Source organism: Gorilla gorilla, chromosome 5 (genome assembly GCF_029281585.2).
Source record: "Gorilla gorilla gorilla isolate KB3781 chromosome 5, NHGRI_mGorGor1-v2.1_pri, whole genome shotgun sequence".
Taxonomy (NCBI): domain Eukaryota; kingdom Metazoa; phylum Chordata; class Mammalia; order Primates; family Hominidae; genus Gorilla; species Gorilla gorilla.
Genome location: NC_073229.2, coordinates 182,966,410 through 182,986,148, shown reverse-complemented (window position 1 = coordinate 182,986,148; position 19,739 = coordinate 182,966,410). Strand labels below are relative to the sequence as shown.

The window sequence follows — 19,739 nt, the reverse complement described above, 5'->3', positions numbered from 1 at the left end:
CAGCTGCAGCCTTCCACCCGACATCAGAGCGCGTGGCCCCATCTCTGCCCTCAACCATCAATCACATTTCCTAGTATCATAGAAAGTGAAAACCCAAACAATTCCTTTGTAAGATTTTTCATAAAAGGATTCATTTAAAAAAAATAAAATTAGAAGAAACCTGAGTTTGTCAGAAATACAATAAAGGGGCACTTTTACAAAGACAGTAACTCAGGAGTTTAATTTTCAGGGCACTCTGTCTGAGAACACCTCTTTGATAGAAACATTCACTAAGACAAACTAATTTTTAAAATTATCCTGTGCCCCGGTGTTAGCCCGAGACAAAGAGGCAGCCAGGTTCTTTTTCACCATCTTCTCAGAAATCATTAATCAAAAGCCATTCCTGAGTCTGGCAGACTCTGCACTTTTCCTGTACAAAGGCTGACATTTATTTTCTACCAACTTAACACTGATTGACAGAGCCGCAAAGAAACATATAGGTGTCTGTATTATATCTAACTGAGTCAAGAGTTTGAAAGCACCATCCACTGGACTCTGCCCCAGGCGCTCCACCCGGGCTCAGGAGGACTCTGCACAGGAATATCTGTCCAGCAAGTACCTTCAAGGTCTCCTGAAAGGTCGGGTCCACCGTGTTCCTTTGGACTCCAGTCTTGCGCTTTCCCTGGGAGGATCTGTCGGGCAACAGGTAGGTCTTCACATACCTAGGAGCCAAACACAGCGGGGACAGAGTGAGAACTCAGGGAAAGGGGTGGATAAAGAGTTTGGGGGCAGCAGAGAACCCACATGCCAGCGTTTTCTTTACCAGGCTTCCTGCTGGAATTTTTGGGTTGATAGAAAGGACTTAATAGCCTAATAGTGAGCAACGTTAGTGCTGGGTGGGCAGCTTCTGATCCATGCAGTCTATGGTCAAATGCTAGCCACATAACCCTCTGGAATATTCCTGGGGTTGTGAAGCTTGTCCTGCCTTCCTCAGGCCCTACTCCATCTGGCGAAGACCATGGAACCAGAGATTCTCTCGCCTGCCTGGATGTCAAGGCCATGAGCCGGATTCCCGTCCCTTCTGCCACCCACCACCTGCAAAAGAAAAAAAAGTGGAAGTAGGAAGCATATGCCTCGCACTGTGCTGTTTCCTTGCAGGGGCCTCAAAGACTCTGCTCCTCCCAACCGCAGAGAAGTGGGATTCTGCTGAGTCTAGAGGTCGCACACAGCATGACAGATGTCTCCATCTGCACTCACCCAGCCCCTGAAATCCAGGCGGAGAGGAAGACATGTCCTGTCCTGTTCCAGGCTGACCCCTCCATACAGGCCCCTACGCTGCCCTTCATGGCTCCTCTGGCAGCCCCAGTGATGGCAATGACCCCCACACCAGCAGCAGCCCAAGCCCCCTCTCCACCGGCTAGAAACAGGCTCTACTTTCCAAAGTAAAAAATCACAGTGAGCCTCCTCTATCTGTGCCCTTCTTTAGCCCCAGTCTTGGGTCTCTTCTTCCCCCTAGGTTAAGCTTTTTGTGGAAATACTCGAAATTGGCCAGGAGGCCAGGCGCAGAAGCTCACACCTATAATCCCAGCACTTTGGGAGGATGAAGTGGACGGATCACCTGAGGTCAGGAGTTCCAGACCAGCCTGGCCAGCATGGTGAAACCCTGTCTCTATTAAAAATACAAAAAATTAGCCAGGCATGATGGCATGCACCTGTAATCCCAGCTACTCAGGAGGCTGAGGCAGGAGAATCGCTTGTACCTGAGAGATGGAGGTTGCAGTGAGCCGAGATCGCGCCACTGCACTCCAGCCTGGGCAATAAAGCGAAATTCCATCTCAAAAAAGAAAAACAAAACAACCCAAAAACTGGCCAGGCACCTGGCTCAGGGAGGATTCCATAAGCCAGGAATTTGAGACGAGCGTGGGCAATACACAGGGAGAGCTCATCTCCATGAAAAATTTAAAAGTCAGCTGGGTGTGGTGGTGTGCACCTGTAGTCCCAGCTACTTGACGCCTGAAGTTGGAGGATCACCTGAGCCCAGGAGGTCAAGGCTGAAGTGAGCCATGATAACATCACTGCATTCCAGCCTAGACGGCAAAGCAAGACTCTGTCTCAAAAAATCAAACCAAAACAAAAAATCCCTCAAAACTCCATCTCTAATTCTTCACAGTTCATTTACTCTTAAGTTACTGAGCATTACACATTCATGCAATCTCATATATGTAAAACAGAATATATAAAATATACCTATATGGTTGGAAGCATTATAATAAAGTGCACACCCATATACCCGCTCCCCCAGCTTAGGAAACAGAACATAACCAGTGACTTCCCTATCATAATCCTGCCCGTAACCAGGTAATAACCATACTGGATTTTATATTTATCACCCCCTTGGTTTTCTTTATGGTTTCACCATTTTGATGTGTCTCCTTAAACAATGTACTGCTTAGTTTTCCGTTTTTGAACTTTTATATAAATGGGATCATTCTGTATACATTCTTCCATAATTTGCTTTTTTTCACTCAATATTATGTTTGGGATTCATCTATGTTGCTGTAACTGCCGCTCATTCATCTCTAATCCTATGTATCATTCCATTGAATGAATACACAAGTCATTTATCCTGTTGATGAACATTTGTCTTATGTCCTAGTTTTTCTCTCTGCTCATGGTGCACATGTGCAAGCACTTCTCTTGGCATGTAACCAGGAGTGATAGGATATATGCCCCTTCAACTCTTCTAGATGATGCCAAATTACCAATTCAATCTCTTTAACAGATATAGGGTTATTCAGGTTTTCTATTCCATTTCATGTCAGTTTTGGCAATTTGTGTCTCTTGAGAATGTGTCGATTTCAGCCAGGTGTGGTGGCTCATGCCTGTAATCCCAGCATTTTGGGAGGCCAAGGCGGAAGGATTGCATGAGCCCAGGAGTTTGAGACCAGCTTGGGCAACATAGTGGGACTTCATCACTACTGAAAATTTTTTTTAATTGGCTGGGCACGGTGGTGTGCACCTGTGATCCCAGCTACTTGGGAGGCTAAGGCAGTAGGACCAGTTGAGCTCAGGAGTTTGAGACCAGCCTGGGCAACATAGTGAGACCTCGTTTCTTTAAAAAAAAAAAAAAAAAGAAAAGAAGGTGTTCATTTCATCTAAGTTGTTAAATTTATTAACACAAAGTTTTACATAATATCCCCTTATTATATATTTTTTTCTTTTTTCTTTTTTTTTTTTTTCAGACAGAGTCTCACTTGGTTGCCCAGGCTGGAGTACAGTGGCACAATCTTAGCTCACAATCACAGCCCTCCTGGGCTGAGGTGATTCTCCCGCCTCAGCCTCCCAAGTAGCTGGGACTACAGGTGTGTGCCACCACACCTGGCTAATTTTTATTTTTTATTATTATTTAATGAGAGGGAGTCTCACTCTGTCACCCAGGCTGGAGTGCACTGGCATGATCTTGGCTCACTGCAACCTCTGCCTCCTGGGTTCAAACAATTCTCCTGCCTCAGCCTCCTGTGTAGCTGGGATTACAGGCACATGCCACCATGCCTGGCTAATTTTCTCTGTATTTTTAGTAGAGACAGGGTTTCACCATGTTGGCAAGGCTGGTCTTGAACTCCTGACCCTCAGGTGATCCACCCTTCTCGGCTTCCCAAAGTGTTGGGCTTGCAGCCATGAGCCCCCAGCCTGACCCCCTTATTATACTTGAATGTCTGTAAGTGCTGTCATGTTGTCTCTTCTTTCATTCCTATACTGGTATTTGAGTATTCTCTATTTTTTTTTTTTCAGGCGGAGTTTTGCTCTTGTTGCCCAGGCTGGAGTGCAATGGTGTGACCTCAGCTCACTGCAACGTCTACCTCCCTGGTTCAAGGGATTCTCCTGCCTCAGCCTCCCTAGTAGCTGGGATTACAGGCACCCGCCACCATGCCCGGCTAATTTTTGTATTTTTAGTAAAGATGGGGTTTCACCATGTTGGCCAGGCTGGTCTCAAACTCCTGACCTCAGGTGATTCACCCACCCTGGCCTCCCAGAGTGCTGGGATTACAGGTGTGAGCCACAGCATCCAGCCTTTTTCTAGCATTTTAAGGTGGAGGCTTAAATAATTCATTTTAAGTCTTTTTCTTTTAAATATAAGCACTGCTTTAACTGCATTCCTCAAATTTTGAAATTTAAAAGTCAGGAAATACTTTTGGGGCAAAGACTATTCGAGTTTTCCTGAGGTAGATGGTACAGGAAGAGTAATAATAAAAGCTAAGACTAGAACAATAGGAGAGATTCTGTTACGAAGGAACCACAAGTGCTATAGAAATGTGTACTTAATTTGTCTGGTACTAAAGAGCTACTAAAAATTTCAGAGCAGAAGAGAGTTTGATTAAATCAACAATTGATTTCTTTTCCCATCATCACTCTTTAGCTGGTAATTAAAACAGTATGCCAGAAGTTCCCCATGTAAGAAAAAAGAAAGGCAAAACTGAGGCCCCTGCCTTAAACTATATATAGAAAATCAATTCCGCTCGTAATGTGAACAGATCTAAGTGTGGGGGAAAAAAAAAAAAAAACGATAAGAAGAAACCAGAGAACGTATTTAAACTCTCGGGTGCCACAGCAATTCTTCTACAGACACAAAAAGCAGAGAGTTTAAAGGAAAAGCTTGATACATCTGATATTAAACTTTCTACAAGAAAAGTCATAATAAACAAGATAGAAAACAAGTTACAGCTAGGATGGATAAAATATGTACAATATATACAACTAATAAATAATTTTTAAACCTATTTAAATTAGGTTTAACAAAAAACCTCTGGTAAATAAATAAAACAATAAACAATCCAATAGAAAAATGGGAGGCCAGGTGCAGTGGCTCATGGCTGTAATCCCAGAGCTTTGGGAGGCTAAGGTGTGAGGATGGCTTGAGCCCAGGAGTTTGAGACCAGCCTTGACAACAGAACAAAACCCTGTCTCTACAAAAATAAGTTAAAAAATCTAGCTGGAAAAAAAAAGTTATAAATTTAGCTTCCTACATAGCTGAGACTACAGGCATGTGCCTCCCAGCTACTCAGGAGGCTGAGGCAGGGAGATCGCTTGAGCCTGCAGTGAACTGTGATCGTGCCATTGCACTCCACTCCTGTAGTCCCAGCTACTCAGGAGGCTGAAGTGAGAGGATTCCTTGAGCCTACTAGGACTTTGAGGCTGCAGTGAGCTATAGTGGCACCACTGCGCTCCAAGCTGGGTGACAAAGCAAGACCCTGTCTCTTAAAAAAAATTAATTTTAATTAATGAAATTTTTAAAAAGAAAAATGGGCAAAAGATTTGAATAGAAAACTCACAAAAGAATAAGCCTGGCCAGGCACAGTGGTTCATGCCTGTAATCCCAGCACTCTGGGAGGCCAAGGCAGGTGGATCACTTCAGGTCAGGAGTTCAAGACCAGCCTGGCCAACACGGGGAAACCCCATTTCTACTAAAGATACAAAAATTAGCCGGGTGTGGTGGCGGGCACCTGTAATCCCAGCTACTCAGGAGGCTGAGGCAGGAGAATTGCTTGAACCCAGGAGGCAGAGGTTGCAGTGAGCTGACATCATGCCAATACACTCCAGCCTGGGCAACAGAGCAAGACTCCGTCTCAAAAAAATAAAATAAAATAAACCTAAGTGGCAAATGCATATATAAAAAGTGGCTCAAAAGGCTGGGCTCACACCTGTAATCTCAGCATTTTGGGAGGCTGAGGTGGGAGAACTGCTTGAGTCCGAGAGTTCAAGATCAGGTTGAGCAACATAGTGAGACCCTGTCTCTATTTTTTTTTTTTTTTAAACAAGTTGCTCATCTTTGTTAGTAATAAGGGAAATGCACATTAAAATAATAGTGCTGGCCGGGTGTGGTAGCTCATGCCTGTAATCCCAGCACTTTGGGAGGCCAAGGTGGGTGGATCACGAGGTCAGGAATTCGAGACCAGCCTGGCCAATATGGTGAAACCCCGTCTCTACTAAAAATACAAAAATTAGCTGGGCGTGGTGGTGCGTGCCTGTAGTCCCAGATGCTCAGGAGACTGAGGCAGGAGAATCACTTGAACCCGGGAGGCGGAGGTTGCAGTGAGCCGAGATTGCGCCACCGCACTCCAGTCTGGGTGACAGAGCAAGACTCCACCTCAAAATAATAATAATAATAATAATAATATTATTATTATATTATGTATATAATAATATAATATTACATATAATAATATTATTATATATTATTATTATTATTATGGTGCTACACCTTTTCATATCTGTCAGTGAGAATAATATTTTAAATCTCTTTATGGATTGTGTGAGTCAAGATTTTAATTTTGTATTTCCTGCGTGGAAAGCCAAATTTTTCAACATCATTTATTGAAGTCCACTTTTCCTCACTGATCTGTAATAGCTCCACAACTGAATGTTTATGTCCACACCACTCACCAATTCATAGTTGAAGCCAGACCTACAATGTGATGGTATTAGGAGGTAGGGTCTCTGGGAAGTGATTAGGTCATGAGGGTGCAGCCCTCATGAACAAGATTAGTGCCCTCATAAAAGAGGCCCGAGAGAGCTGCCTTATCCCTTCTACCATGTGAGGACACAAGAAAACAGTCATCTAAGAACCAGAAAGGGGGCCCTCACTAGATACCAAATCTACCAGCACCTTGAGCTTCGACTTCCCAGCCTCCAGAACTGTGAGATATGTATTTGTCTTGTTTATAAGCCACCTGGTCTATGGTATTCTGTCACAGCAGCCGAAATGGACTAAGACACTCCTTGATCATGTAAGTTTTCATATACGCTAAGGTCTGTATCTGGACTTTTGATTCTACTCTCCTGACTTGTTCTATCCTTGTATCAATAACACATTGTTTGCATTGCTACAGCTTTATAATAATTCTTGAAGTGAGCCTTTTCATTTTTTTTTTTTAATAATTGTCTTGGTTATTCTTAGACTTTTACTTTTTCATATACATTTTGGAATCAATACGTCTTATGTTAAACTTAAAAGAAAAAACTTACGGATTGCACTTTTTCTTCTTTTGTTCTCCATAGGCAAGGTTCTTACAGGCCTTGATGCATATTTCTAAAGAATGGGTTTTGAAGCAATAACGAATGGCAAATTCTATTTCTCCAGTGACATTAGCATTGTCAAAATTGCCCATCTCTGTACAGGTGCTATCAATGCTAATTAAACTTCCCTGAAATCAAGAAGAACAGATATAATAAGTTACTTCAGTTAATTCATTTCTTTGATGTTCTGGTTTGAAGACAGCACATAAATAAAAACTCATACAGCATGTATCCTGACTCGCATTAAGTTAATAATGCACCAGCTTGTACTTTGCCAAAATAAGTTGCCACATGTTCTATCTCAAGGAGATAGAGAATCCTCAGAAGGCCCTCTCTTGCCTAGATACAGTTTTTGCCTAGCAATAAAGGTTACACAATCTCATTCTTTAACACAAATTGCTTGGGGCGAAATGGACTAGCTCCTATGCAATTCTGCAAGATCACTCCCAGGAGGCCAAGATAATATCCGTGGCAGGACAGCTATGTGGAAAGCGGCACAGTCTCGGGCTAAGTGGCTGCGACTGGGAATCAGATAGACCTGGACTCAAATGCTAGTGCTGCCACTCATTAGCTGTGGCAAAGTCTAACTGGAAAAAACCATACTGATCTCACAGGGCTATGGTGAGGAATAAATAGAATAAAGCAAGTAAAGTGTGCACCCAATGGTAACAGTAAATTGTATCTAAATTTTTCTGGTTACCTAAAATGAAAAATAACACTATCATCACAGTCTACGGTACTCCAAGCTTATACGCTGTAGATAAGGAGAGGCTACTGAATGTTATTAATTAGCACAAAATTCCTGGGCCTAAAAGATACAATCAGCCACCTTATCACTATTAAACGTGCTTAAATACTTTGCATGCAACCAATCTCTGTGCTGCCTTTATAGGAAGAGAAGCCTAACTGATTTCTACTTCCAATTCCCAACTAGCTCCTCCACACTATAAAACATCCTGAAAAGAAACTAAGAAACAAGCATGGGAGTGCCGGGTGCGGTGGCTCACGCCTGTAATCCCAGCACTTCGGGAGGCCGAGGCAGGCGGATCACAAGGTCAGGAGATCGAGACCATCCTGGCTAACAAGGTGAAACCCCGTCTCTACTAAAAACACAAAAAAAGAAAAAAAAAAATTAGCCAGGCATGGTGGCGTCCCAGCTATAGTCCCAGCTACTCCGGAGGCTGAGGCACGAGAATGGCGTGAACCCGGGAGGCGGAGCTTGCAGTGAGTGGAAAGTGCCCCACTGCACTCCGGTCTGGGCGACTGAGCAAGACTCCGTCTCAAAAAAAAAAAAGAAAGAAAGAAAAAGAAAAAAAGAAACAAGCCTGGGGGCAGAAAGTCAGAACCACAAGGGAAAGATAAAATAGAAAAAAAAAACAACAACTGAGACCAGGCGTGGTGGCTCACCCTTGTAATCCCAGCACTTTGGGAGGCCAAGGAGGGTGGATCACTGCAGATCAGGAGTTCGAGACCAGCCTGGCCAACATGGTGAAACCCCCGTCTCTACTAAAATACAAAAATTAGCCAGGCAAGTGGCGCGTACCTGTAATCCCAGTTACTTGGGAGGCTGAGGCATAAGAATTGCTTTAACCTGGGAGGCAGAGGTTGTAGTGAACTGAGATTGCACCACTGCACTCCAGCCTGGGCGACAGAGTGAGGCCCCATCTCAAAACAAACAAACAAACAAAAAACAATACCAACAAGTCATCAGACAGGCTGGAACCTGAACTGATGAATGCCAAGAACAAAACAAGCTTCACCACATCCAGTCACTGGCTCTGAAAAATCTCACCTGTCAACACCATTCCAGTGTTAAAATGGAAAACAATGTAAAATTTTTACACACTCAAAAAGGCACAGGCTGGGGGCAGTGGCTCATGCCTGTAATCCCAGCACTTTGGGAGGCAGAGGCAGGCGGATCACTTGAAGTCAGGAGTTTGAGACCAGCCTGGCCAACATGGTAAAACCCCATCTCTACCAAAAAAAAAAAAAAAAAAAAAAAAAAAAGCATGGACTGGTGCACCAGCATGAGTGAGTGAGGTATGAGAAGTGAAGATAGAAGAGAATGGAGCTTGGCAAAAGGTGTGAGCAGCCTGAGAGAAGAACCAGGTGGATGAATGGAGAAGCTAATGAATAATACAGCATTTGTCATGGGACTCAGCTTCAGGCTATGTCAGACTAAATGGTGTTACACACACTTTTCTGCTGAGAACAATTAGAAAGCTGAATTAAACAACCAAACTATTTCAAGACATTGTAGAGCTGCCAAGACCACCAGGATGCAAGGGGCCAAGATGCTGAAGAGAAGCACATGGAAGTAAGCCTGACATCCAGAGCTGCCTTTCACTTCAAGGCATAGGTCCCTGTGTAAGCAACACAGGACTTGATTCTACTCTACTGACCTGCTTGACTCTCCTTGCATCAGGAGCATATTGAATTACTACCGCTGCACGTCCAAGGGCTGGACGGCCAAGATGTCAATCGAAATGAAATGGCAAAGAGACTCAGAAGCTCAGCAGAGTTTTCAGCAGTCTAACGGGACTCGGGGGCAAAATCAGCATTCAAGGCTACGAAGTCATGGGGAACCTGAGGAGCTAAGGTCCCAGAGACAGGGCAAATCCACGAGTACCCAGATGCTGCCTTTCCTCAAGGCGTTTGCTGAACTGGAAGCTGTGGCTGAGAGGCTGAGAAGCTTAAGAATGTTTCCAGCTGGCTGGACGCAGTGGCTCACACCTGTAATCCCAGCACTTTGGGAGGCCGAGGCGGGCAGATCATGAGGTCAGGAGGTCAGCAGATCTAGACTATCCTGGCTAACACAGTGAAACCCCATCTCTACTAAAAATAAAAAAAAATTAGCCGGGCATGGTAGCACACACCTGTAGTCCCAGCTACTCAGGAGGCTGAGGCAGGAGAATCGCTTGAATCCAGGAGGCGGAGGTTGCAGTGAGCCAAGATCGCACCACTGCACTCCAGCTTGAGTGACAGAGCGAGACTCCATCTCAAAAAAAAAAAAAATGCTTCCAGCAGTTTCATCTTACTAGAGAGGAAAAAACTGCCCTTCAGGCTTATCACAGGGAAGGGGCTTGGTAAATATCCAGACCTTCAGCTGGGATCCTCCAAAGACTTCCTTACTAGGAGGAAGAGTCATCTGGAAATGGACCTGTCTTCATCAATGGAAACCCAGTTTTGAATCAGCTCAGCCCCAGACTAGATAAAGATTCTTTGCCTCCACTCTAACTGTATGTTAAGAGCAAAAGTAAATTCTCTATGAAGCATAATAAAAGTGCAAAAATAATTGCAGTTTTTGCATTGTTGGAATTTGCCATTTGATACTGGAATACATTCTTGAATAAATGTGGTTATGTTATACATCATTTCAATGGGCATTTCTCGCTTTATTTATTTATTTTTTTGCTAATAATGGATTATTTGCTGTTTATGTTTATTTTAGACTATGGAAATGATGTTAGACAAAAAGCAAATTTGAGCAGTTTTCTTATTCGAGTTCAAAATGGATCATAAAGGAGCAGAGACAATCCGCAACACCCACAATGCATTTGGCCCAGCAAAACATACAGTGCAGTGGGGGCTCAAGAAATTTTGCAAAGGCGATGAGAACCTTGAAGATGAGGAGTGTAGTGGCGGCCATCGGAAGATGACAACAACCAATTGAGAGCAATCATCGAAGCTGCTCCCACAACTACACGAGAAGTTGCTGAATAACTCAACGCTGACCATTCTATGATTGTTCCGCATTGGAAGCAAATTGGAAAGGTGAAAAAGCTCGATAAGTGGGTGCCTCATGAGCTGAGTGAAAGTCAAAAAAATCATCATTTTGAAGGGTTGTCTTCTCTTATTCTACACAACAACAAGCCATTTCTCAATCAGATTGTGATGTGTGACAAAAAGTGGATTTTATATGACAACCAGCAATGACCAGCTTAGTGGTTGGACTGAGAAGAAACTCCAAAGCACTTCCCAAAGCCAAACTTGCACCAAAGGTCCTGGTCACTGTTTGGTGGTCTGCTGTCAGTCTGATCCACCACAGTTTTCTGAATCCCAGCGAAACCATTACATCTGAGAAGTATGCTCAACAAATTGATGAGATGCACCAAAAATTGAAACGCCTGCAGCCAGCATTGATCAACAGAAGGAGCCCAATTCTTCTCCATGACAACGCCCTACTGCATGTCACACAACCAACACTTCAAAAGTTGAACAAGGCCAGACATGGTGGCTCACGCTTGTAGTCCCGGCACTTTGGGGGGCCAAGGCAGGTGGATCACCTGAGGTCAGGAGTTCAAGACCAGCTGGCCAACATGGTGAAACCCTGTCTCTACTAAAAACACAAAAATTAGCTGAGCGCGGTGGTGCACACCTGTGTAATCCCAGCTACTTGGGAGGCTGAGGCAGGAGAATCACTTGAACCCAGGAGGCAGAAGTTGCAGTGAGCTGAGATAGCACCACTGCACTCCAGCCTGGGCAACAGAGCAAGACTCCATCTCAAAGCAAAAAACAAAAACAAAAGTTGAACACATCAGGCTACAAAGTTTTGCCTCATCCGCCATATTCACTTGACCTCTTGCCAACAGACTACTACTTCTTCAAGCATCGTGAGAACTTTGTGCAGGGAAAACACAACCAGAAGGATGCAGAAAATGCTTTCCAAGAGTTCATCGAATCCCAAAGCACAGATTTTTATGGTACAGGAATAAACAAACTCATTTCTCTTTGGCAAAAATGTGTTGATTGTAATGGATCCTACTTTTATTAATAAAGATGTGTTTGAGCCAAGTTATAATTATATAAAATTCACGGTCCAACCACAAGGACTTTTCTAGCAACCTAATATTTTTGAATCTCAAATTATCCCAGTTTTTCATACTCAATGTCCAGCATTCAGTAAAAAACTGCCATGCATACCAGGACTAAAAAGTAAGCAAGTGTCCCAGTTTCCTTAGGACTAAGGAATTTCCTGGGATGCAAGACTTGAACTGCTAAAACCAGGCGAGTCCTGAGTAAACTGGGATGGTTGGTCATCCTAAGTCTAAGATCCAAGAGTAAGTGACCAAAAACAAAGAGGGAAAAAATGCACAATAAAAATAGACTCATGGGTGATCCTGATACTGGCACTGAAAGATATAAACTTTAAAATAACTGTAACTAATATGGTCAAGAAAATATATGACAAGAATATATTTCTCCAGAGAAGCAGAATATATAATAAAGAATCAAATAGAAATTTTTCCAGAGGACTAGAATTTATAATAATTAATCAAATAGAAATTAAGGCCTTGGTTGGGCATGGTGGCTCACGCCTGCAATCCCAACACTTTGGGAGACCGAAGCAGGCAGATCATCTGAGGTCAGGAATTTGAGACCAGCCTGGCCAACATGGTGAAACCTGAATCTACTAAAAATACAAAAATTAGCCTGGTGTGATGGCACACAACTATAATCCCAGCTACTCAGGAGGATGAGGCAGGAGAATTGCTTGAACCCAGGAGGCAGATGTTGCAGTGAGCCGAGATCACACCACTGCCCTCCAGCCTAGGTGACAGAGTGAGACTTCAACTCAAAAAAAAAAAAAAAAAAGTAACTTGCCTAAAAAGTAAGGCAACTGAAATGAAGAACTCCACAAATTAAATTAACATAAGATCAGACTAAGCTGAAGGGAGGATTGGTAAACTGGAAGATGGGTCAATGGAAAATATTTGGAGTGAAGCACAGAGGAGAAAAAATGAATGAAAAATAAAGAGTATAAGAGACATACAGGGCCAAATACCATGGTTCATGCCTGTAACCCCAGTGCTTTGGGAGGCCAAGGTGGGAGGACTGCTTGAGGCCAGGAGTTCATGACCAGTCTGCACAACATAGTGAGTGGGTGCTCCTGCTAAGCCCAAGAGTTCTGGGATGCAGTGAGCTAGGGCTGTGCCACTGCATTCCAGCCTGGGCAACAGAATGAGACCCCCATCTCAGAAAGATGGGAGAGGGAGAGAAAGAGACAGAGAGAGAGATAGAGGGAGAGAGACATACAGGACATAATGAAAAAGTATATGTTTGGACTCTCATATAGAGAAAAATCGGGCAGAAGGTATATTTGAAGAGATAATGGTTAAGAATTTCTAAAGACTAACAAGAGACAATAAACCACAGATTTAAGAGGAAAAATATTTTTAAAAAAACTATACATAGGTACATCATAATAACATTGCTTAAAATCAAAGACAGAGAAAATCTTAATGGTAGAGAAAAAAGGGGTCTGTTAGCTATGATGGAATCAACAGTAAGATTTAACCATTTTACTGCCCACCAGAAATGATAGAAGCCAGACTTGTTTAATCCAAAAAGAATGATGAAAAGAAGGGGGCAGAGACAGTAACACAGGAGAAAAAAGTAGTTACAATAAACTGGAACAGGTTACATACTACAAAAAAAGTCAATGACTGGATTTTTAAAAACATCTGACTGTGCTATTTAGATGAGACACAGCTGAAATATGAATGTACAGAAGGGCAGGAAGAGACGGCGCCTTCTTTTGCAGGGAGCCAGACAGGGAGGGCTGTGAGTGGGAGGAGAAAGGTGGGAATGCCAAGTGCAGACAACTAATAAAAGCTTAGCGGAGGGGCTAGGCGCAGTGGCTCACGCCTGTAATCCCAGCACTTTGGGAGGCCAAGGCGGGTGGATCGCTAGAGGTCAAGAGTTCGAGACCAGCCTGGCCAGCATGGCGAAACCCTGTCTCCACTAAAAATACAAAAATTAGCTGGGCACGGTGGCACACACCTGTCATCTCAGCTACTTGGTAGGCTGAGGTGGGAGAATCACTTGAACCCGGGAGGTGGAGGTTGCAGTGAGCTGAGATAGCACCACTGTACTCCAGCCCGGGCAGCTGAGCGAGACTCTATCTCAAAACAAAACAAAACAAAACAAAATAAAAAGATTAGCTGAGGTGGGGAGAGAAAAGTGGCAGCTGGAGGGGAATGGAAGGTTTAGTGAAGGTGTTTTATTACAGGAGACTTGAATGTGTTTCAGGGTCCAGGTAAGTAGAGGCTGAATGCGTAAGAGAGAGGAAGGACAAGTAATAGAATAAGGAACAGAGAAGGCAGGGAAGGGCAGGATCCCAAGTATTGCTGCAGGCATCAGCTTCTTCTATTGCGGGTGGGGAAAGGAGAGTCACTTGGGTGCAAATGCGGTTGGTTAATTTTGCTATCAGGAGGATTGGGAAATTTCAAACTGATTCTTTTCTTTCTTGGTAGAGTAAAAAGGGAGATTTGAGAGTGAGGAGGAAGAGCAGGTTTGAAAAGACTGGAGGAGGTGTGAAATGTTTGTTGTGGAGAGCAAAAAAACTGTGTTAATCAGGAAAAGACATCAGGATTGCTGGGCAGTGCTGGGCACAGTGGACTTGGGAACACAACAGGGCAGACCTAATCTCCAGCATGCAGACGTGAGTGTCCTGGGGTTAGGGCTGCCCTGCCATGCACTTTGCTCCTTGGGTGTGCAGCTGTTGGTGTGCAGGTAGAAAGAAAGGGCACAGCTGGGCTTGTCCAGGTTGGCACCCAGAATTATAAAGCATCCAGGAAGCATTGTCATTACTCATCATTTTATAAGTAGATAAACGAAGGTCAAGGCAGGTTGAGTCATGCCCCAAATTGCATCACACATCAGAAGCAGACCTGGAAGTGGACCAGGGCTCCTAAATCTCTGGGCCATAATGTATGCTCATGTCTCTGAGTAGTTCAGCCGCTGTGTCTGCTGAGCAGGGACGGGGAGGATACACCCTCATAATGAAAGGAGAGCAGAGCACGTCCATCCATCAAATGCGTTCCTTCCCAGGCGACTCATGGCTCCACCACCATCGCCCTGGCAGGGCTCCTGGTTCTGCTCTCTCTGGAGCCAGAACAGAGCCTTTGAGCAGGTTACAAGCTGAATGCAGCAAATGGAGTCAACCAAAAGATTCTGGCCCAGAAGAGCAACCCAAAACTCAGCCTGACTTTTATTAAAGCCATTGGCACAGTCTGGGTTTGAAAGAAAGTCAATCTGGGTAACGGCAAAGGAAAAACTCAAGGCAGGCAGGGAGCCTTCTGCCAGTGACTTTCTCTGAAGGTCACAAATGTATGTCCTGTAACTGCAAGCTAAGTTTCATGCCCTTTTATTTCACAAGGGCAGAAAACTCAGAGTCAACTGAAGCCACAGCTAAATTAAAAATAATAAATCCTGATAAGAACACACTGAGAACATTTTTGCAAAGTGGTTAAGATGGTGAGTGATGAGGCCACACAGCAGCCTTCCAGTGCCTGGCCCTGACACTTAGTGGCTGTGTGATCTTGACCAATTATCTTACCCTCCAGAGCCTCAGTTTCCTCATCTGTAAAATGGGGATCTATTTCATAGGGTCAGGGTGAGGTTCAATTAATTAACACATGGAAAAAGACTTAGAACCATGCCTATGCATGGTAAGCTTAGTGATTATCAGCCTTTTAAAAATGCCACAAAATGTGGATGCCCTTTGTAAGCTGAGCAAATCATTTGATTTTTCATTTCCTTTTTTTTTTTGCCATGAAATGTTTAACAAAAGAGTACATATAAAGTATAGGATTAAACAATTATAAAATTAACATCCACATGCCCACACTCAGCTTAAGAAAAATAACATCGCCAGGACTTAAGAAGCGCCCCAGAACTCCTCCTCCCTTATCAAATCCCCTCTCATTCCTGTCTCCAGGAAACACTATTTCAAATTGTCTGTTAATCGTCCTTGATTTTCTTGATGGTTTTACTTTTTTTTTTAATTTATTTTTTATTTTTGAGACAGAGTCTTGCTCTTGTTGCCCAGGCTGGAGTACAATGGCACGATCTCGGCTCACTGCCACCTCTACTTCCCAGGTTCAAGCAATTCTCCTGCCTCAGCCTCCCAGGTAGGTGGGATTACAGGCACCTGCCACCATGCCTGGCTAACGTTTGTATTTTCAGTAGAATGGGGTTTCACCATGTTGGTCAGGCTGGTCTCAAACTCCTGACCTCAGGTGATCCACCCGCCTTGGCCTCCCAAAGTGCTGGGATTACAGGCATAAGCTACTGCATCCAGCCAATGATTTTATTATACATGAATATATCCCCCAAACAATCTACTGTTTAGTTTTACCTGATTTTGAAATTTATACAGTTAGAATAATACTGTGTGCACATTCTCCATAATTTATCTTTCTCTTGACATTTTGGTTGTTGACAGTTTTTCTTTTTTTTTTTTTTTTTGAGACAGGAGTCTCACTTTGTCGCCCAGGCTGGAGTGCAGTGGCGTGATCTTGGCTCACTGCAAACTCTGCCTCCTGGGTTCACGCCATTCTCCTGCCTCAGCCTCCCGAGTAGCTGGGACTACAGGCGCCCGCCACAACGCCCGGCTAATTTTTTGTATTTTTAGTAGAGATGTGGTTTCACTATGTTGGCCAGGATGGTCTCAAACTCCTGACCTTGTGATCCACCCGCCTTGGCCTCCCAAAGGCTGGGATCACAGGCGTGAGCCACCGCACCCGGCCGTTGTTGACAGTTTTTCAAAATTAAAACAATTATAAACAATGCTGTCTGGAACGTCTATGTATGCACATTTTGGCCAACATTCATGATAATTTTTAAAGAGTAGTTCCTGTGACTGAAGTTCTTCAACTAAAGAGAACAAGTAAAGGCTTTTGACATCTATTGCTAATTGCCCTCTAGAAAAGTTGTAACAGTTTCTGCTCACCCTGCAGTTTGTAATAACGCCTGCTACCCTACACCTTACCAACACTGAGCTCTATTATTTTTAAAATTTACTAAAGGGGTCCCAAAATAACAGCTTGCTTTAATTTTGCACTGATTTGCCTACTTGGGAGGTTAAATGATTTTCCCTATTTGTTGTCTAGATCTGGCTTTATACTTCTGTAATAAGTGGAATTTTAATAAGCTGGGTTTTTTGTTTTTTGTTTTTACTCCAATCCTTGTTTCTCAGAGAATGTAAATATTTCTCAGAAGGGAAGGCAACACCTTTAGCAAGAAGCAATAATCAGTGGTTTGTTTTGTGGGAGTTCAGTTTCCTCAAATAAATGCTGCTTCAGCCTAAAGGGAACAGGTTACAATTAAATGCATAGTAACACGATTATAAATTTTAAGGGCACAAATCAGAGAAAACTTTAGAAAAACGGGTGAGAATAGACAGCCCTACTGAATTTGCACTATGATTTAGTTAGGCATAGTTAATAATTATAAAATTAACATCATCCGTGTGTGTATGTGTAAAATCTGATTAATACTCAAAGTTAATGAGTATATGGGGAATTGCAGAATCTCATATGCCACTGATGGGGCTGTTAAAAACAATTTTTTGTTTTCCAACAAAAAGTCCCTAAGCGGCAAAGGGACTAAGATGGATTTGCTCACCCCACCTCTCCCTAGGCTAGCATCCTGGTTCCCTGCTTCTACGTGTGGACTGGCCCTGAGTGAGTGAGGCTGAACCAGGCAGCATGGGTCAGGAAAACTGCTCAATGTAAAAGTACAAAACGCCTGTGGGATAGTGTGAAAAGCCTGGACTCCCCAGGCCCCTGGTTTGAATCAGAGTTCTACAGTCAGCTCAGGTCGCTTTAACCTCTGTGAACCTCAGGTTCCTCATTTGTGAAATGGGATAACAGCACCTTCCATAACAAGATCTTTGTGAGAATGACTGAGCTGTGAAGCACCTGCCTTGGGCCTTCAATAAATGGTAACTATGATTAGGATTAACCCAATCACTCAACAAACATTTATTGAGGCCATTTAAGTGTTGGACACAGCTCTTGGGAATTAGTCTAGTGTGGATGTGACACAGACAATATCCAACAGATGAGCCAACTCTACAGCATGTCAGGGGTGGTGAGGACATGGATTAACATAGAGCAGGTGGGGAGAGCGGGGCAGGGGGAGCTCCCTGAGAAGGTGGCTTGGAACAAAGCCTTAAAGGAAGGGACTGCATGACTTGTGATGTCTGGGAGGGAAGGGTACAGAAATGCCTGGAGGTGGGATGTGTCTGGGGGTTCCAGCACCAGTGAGTGGCCCTGCAGCTGAGTGGAATGAGCCATAGGGTGGGTGAGAGCTGGTGAGGTCGGGGCAGAGTGGTGGGCAGGTCATACAGGATCCCACAGACTGTCAGGGGGTGGATCCAAGCCCACGTGCTTGGCTATGTGTTGGTTTCTAGGGCTATAAGGATGTGATTCTGGCCCTTGAAGGAGCTTAGAGTCCAATCTAGTGGGATCCTGGGCAGATCAGTGGAAACTGGCCCACTGGCTCTCTATGAACACACAGTCTCATCCCAACCCCTCCACCCGTTATAAGTAAAATGTTTATTTAGAAACAGAATGCTTGTTTTTTGGTACTATAGCATTTAGACAAAAAGGTTTTTTTTTAGCAAGGCAATTTTACTTTTTGCAGAAAGGGTGCTTCTTTTTTTTTTTTTTTTTTTTTTTTGAGACAGAGTCTTGCTCTGTTGCCCAGGCTGGAGTGCAGTGGCGCAATCTCGGCTCACTGCAAGCTCCGCCTCCCGGGTTCACGCCATTCTCCTGCCTCAGCCTCCCGAGTAGCTGGGACTACAGGCGCCCGCTATCATGCCCGGCTAATTTTTTTGCATTTTTAGTAGAGACAGGGTTTCACCGTGTTAGCCAGGATGGTCTTGATCTCCTGACCTCGTGATCCGCTCACCTCGGCCTCCCAAAGTGCTGGGATTACAGGTGTGAGCCACCGCGCCTGGCTGAAAGGGTGCTTCTTGCAGATGGAACAATGGCGAGAGCACACCTGAACAATGGAGGGAAGCAATTTTTATCCTTTACACAGCTTGGCCTTGCTACGGTGTCTTGTTTCCACTGGCTGGAGCCAGACTTTACGATTTAAATTAAAACTTGACTGGCTAACAACTTAAAACTTTTTAAAATAGGCATAGGTGGCCAGGCACAGTGGCTCACGCCTGTCATCCCAGCACTTTGGGAGGCCGAGGAGGGCGGATCACGAGGTCAGGAGATCAAGACCATCCTGGCTAACACAGTGAAACCCCGTCTCTACTGAAAATACAGAAAAATTAGCCGGGCGTGGTGGCGGGCGCCTGTGGTTCCAGTTACTAGGGAGGCTGAGGCAGGAGAATGGCGTGAACCTGGGAGGCGGAGCTTGCAGTGAACTGAGGTTGGGCCACTGCACTCGAGCCTGGGCCACAGAGCGAGACTCCATCTCAAAAAATAAAAAATAAAAAATAAAAAAAGTATAGACAATAGAGAATAAAGGAAAAGAGAAAGTTGCTTGTGAAAGGACTTAGAAAAGTAATAATATTTCCAAATAAGGAAGGGGCATAGGCTGCGAGCTGTATGTGCCTGTGAGCATATTCAGCACAAATATCTTCATTAAAGTACAAGAACACAGAACGTACTTATTTCTCTATATCTAACAGCTACATAGAATAGGGCTTAACAAAGAGTTATTAGCACAAAGCAAGGAGGCTTGAAGGAAGTTAGTCTTTAAAAGAAATTATTATTTTTAACATTATTATTATTACCAGAAGGGAAACTGAAGAGGAAACTTTTTACTTTCTACAATTCCCGCCTTTTGATTTTACAGTGTTTTTTTTTTTTCCTTTTTAAACTGTTTAAACATGTTTTGGCTTAGCTGTTTTGCTTGAGTTTTTAAAGGAAAGAGTTTTT

At 43.8% G+C, this 19,739-nt stretch overlaps 1 protein-coding gene across 22 annotated transcripts in view; it reads right to left on the bottom strand.

Annotated features, from left to right (window-relative positions):
• The window catches only part of SYTL3 (synaptotagmin like 3), a 122,202-nt gene that overhangs the window by 12,232 nt on the left and 90,231 nt on the right, over nt 1-19,739 (bottom strand). For all 22 annotated transcript variants that reach the window (XM_063707223.1, XM_031012085.2, XM_063707225.1 and 19 more), the window contains 2 exons: nt 7,003-7,181; nt 599-701 (listed from right to left, as the gene is read on the bottom strand). In XM_063707223.1, coding sequence (XP_063563293.1) covers nt 599-701; nt 7,003-7,181 — 282 coding nt within the window. The remainder of the gene's footprint in view (nt 1-598; nt 702-7,002; nt 7,182-19,739) is intronic.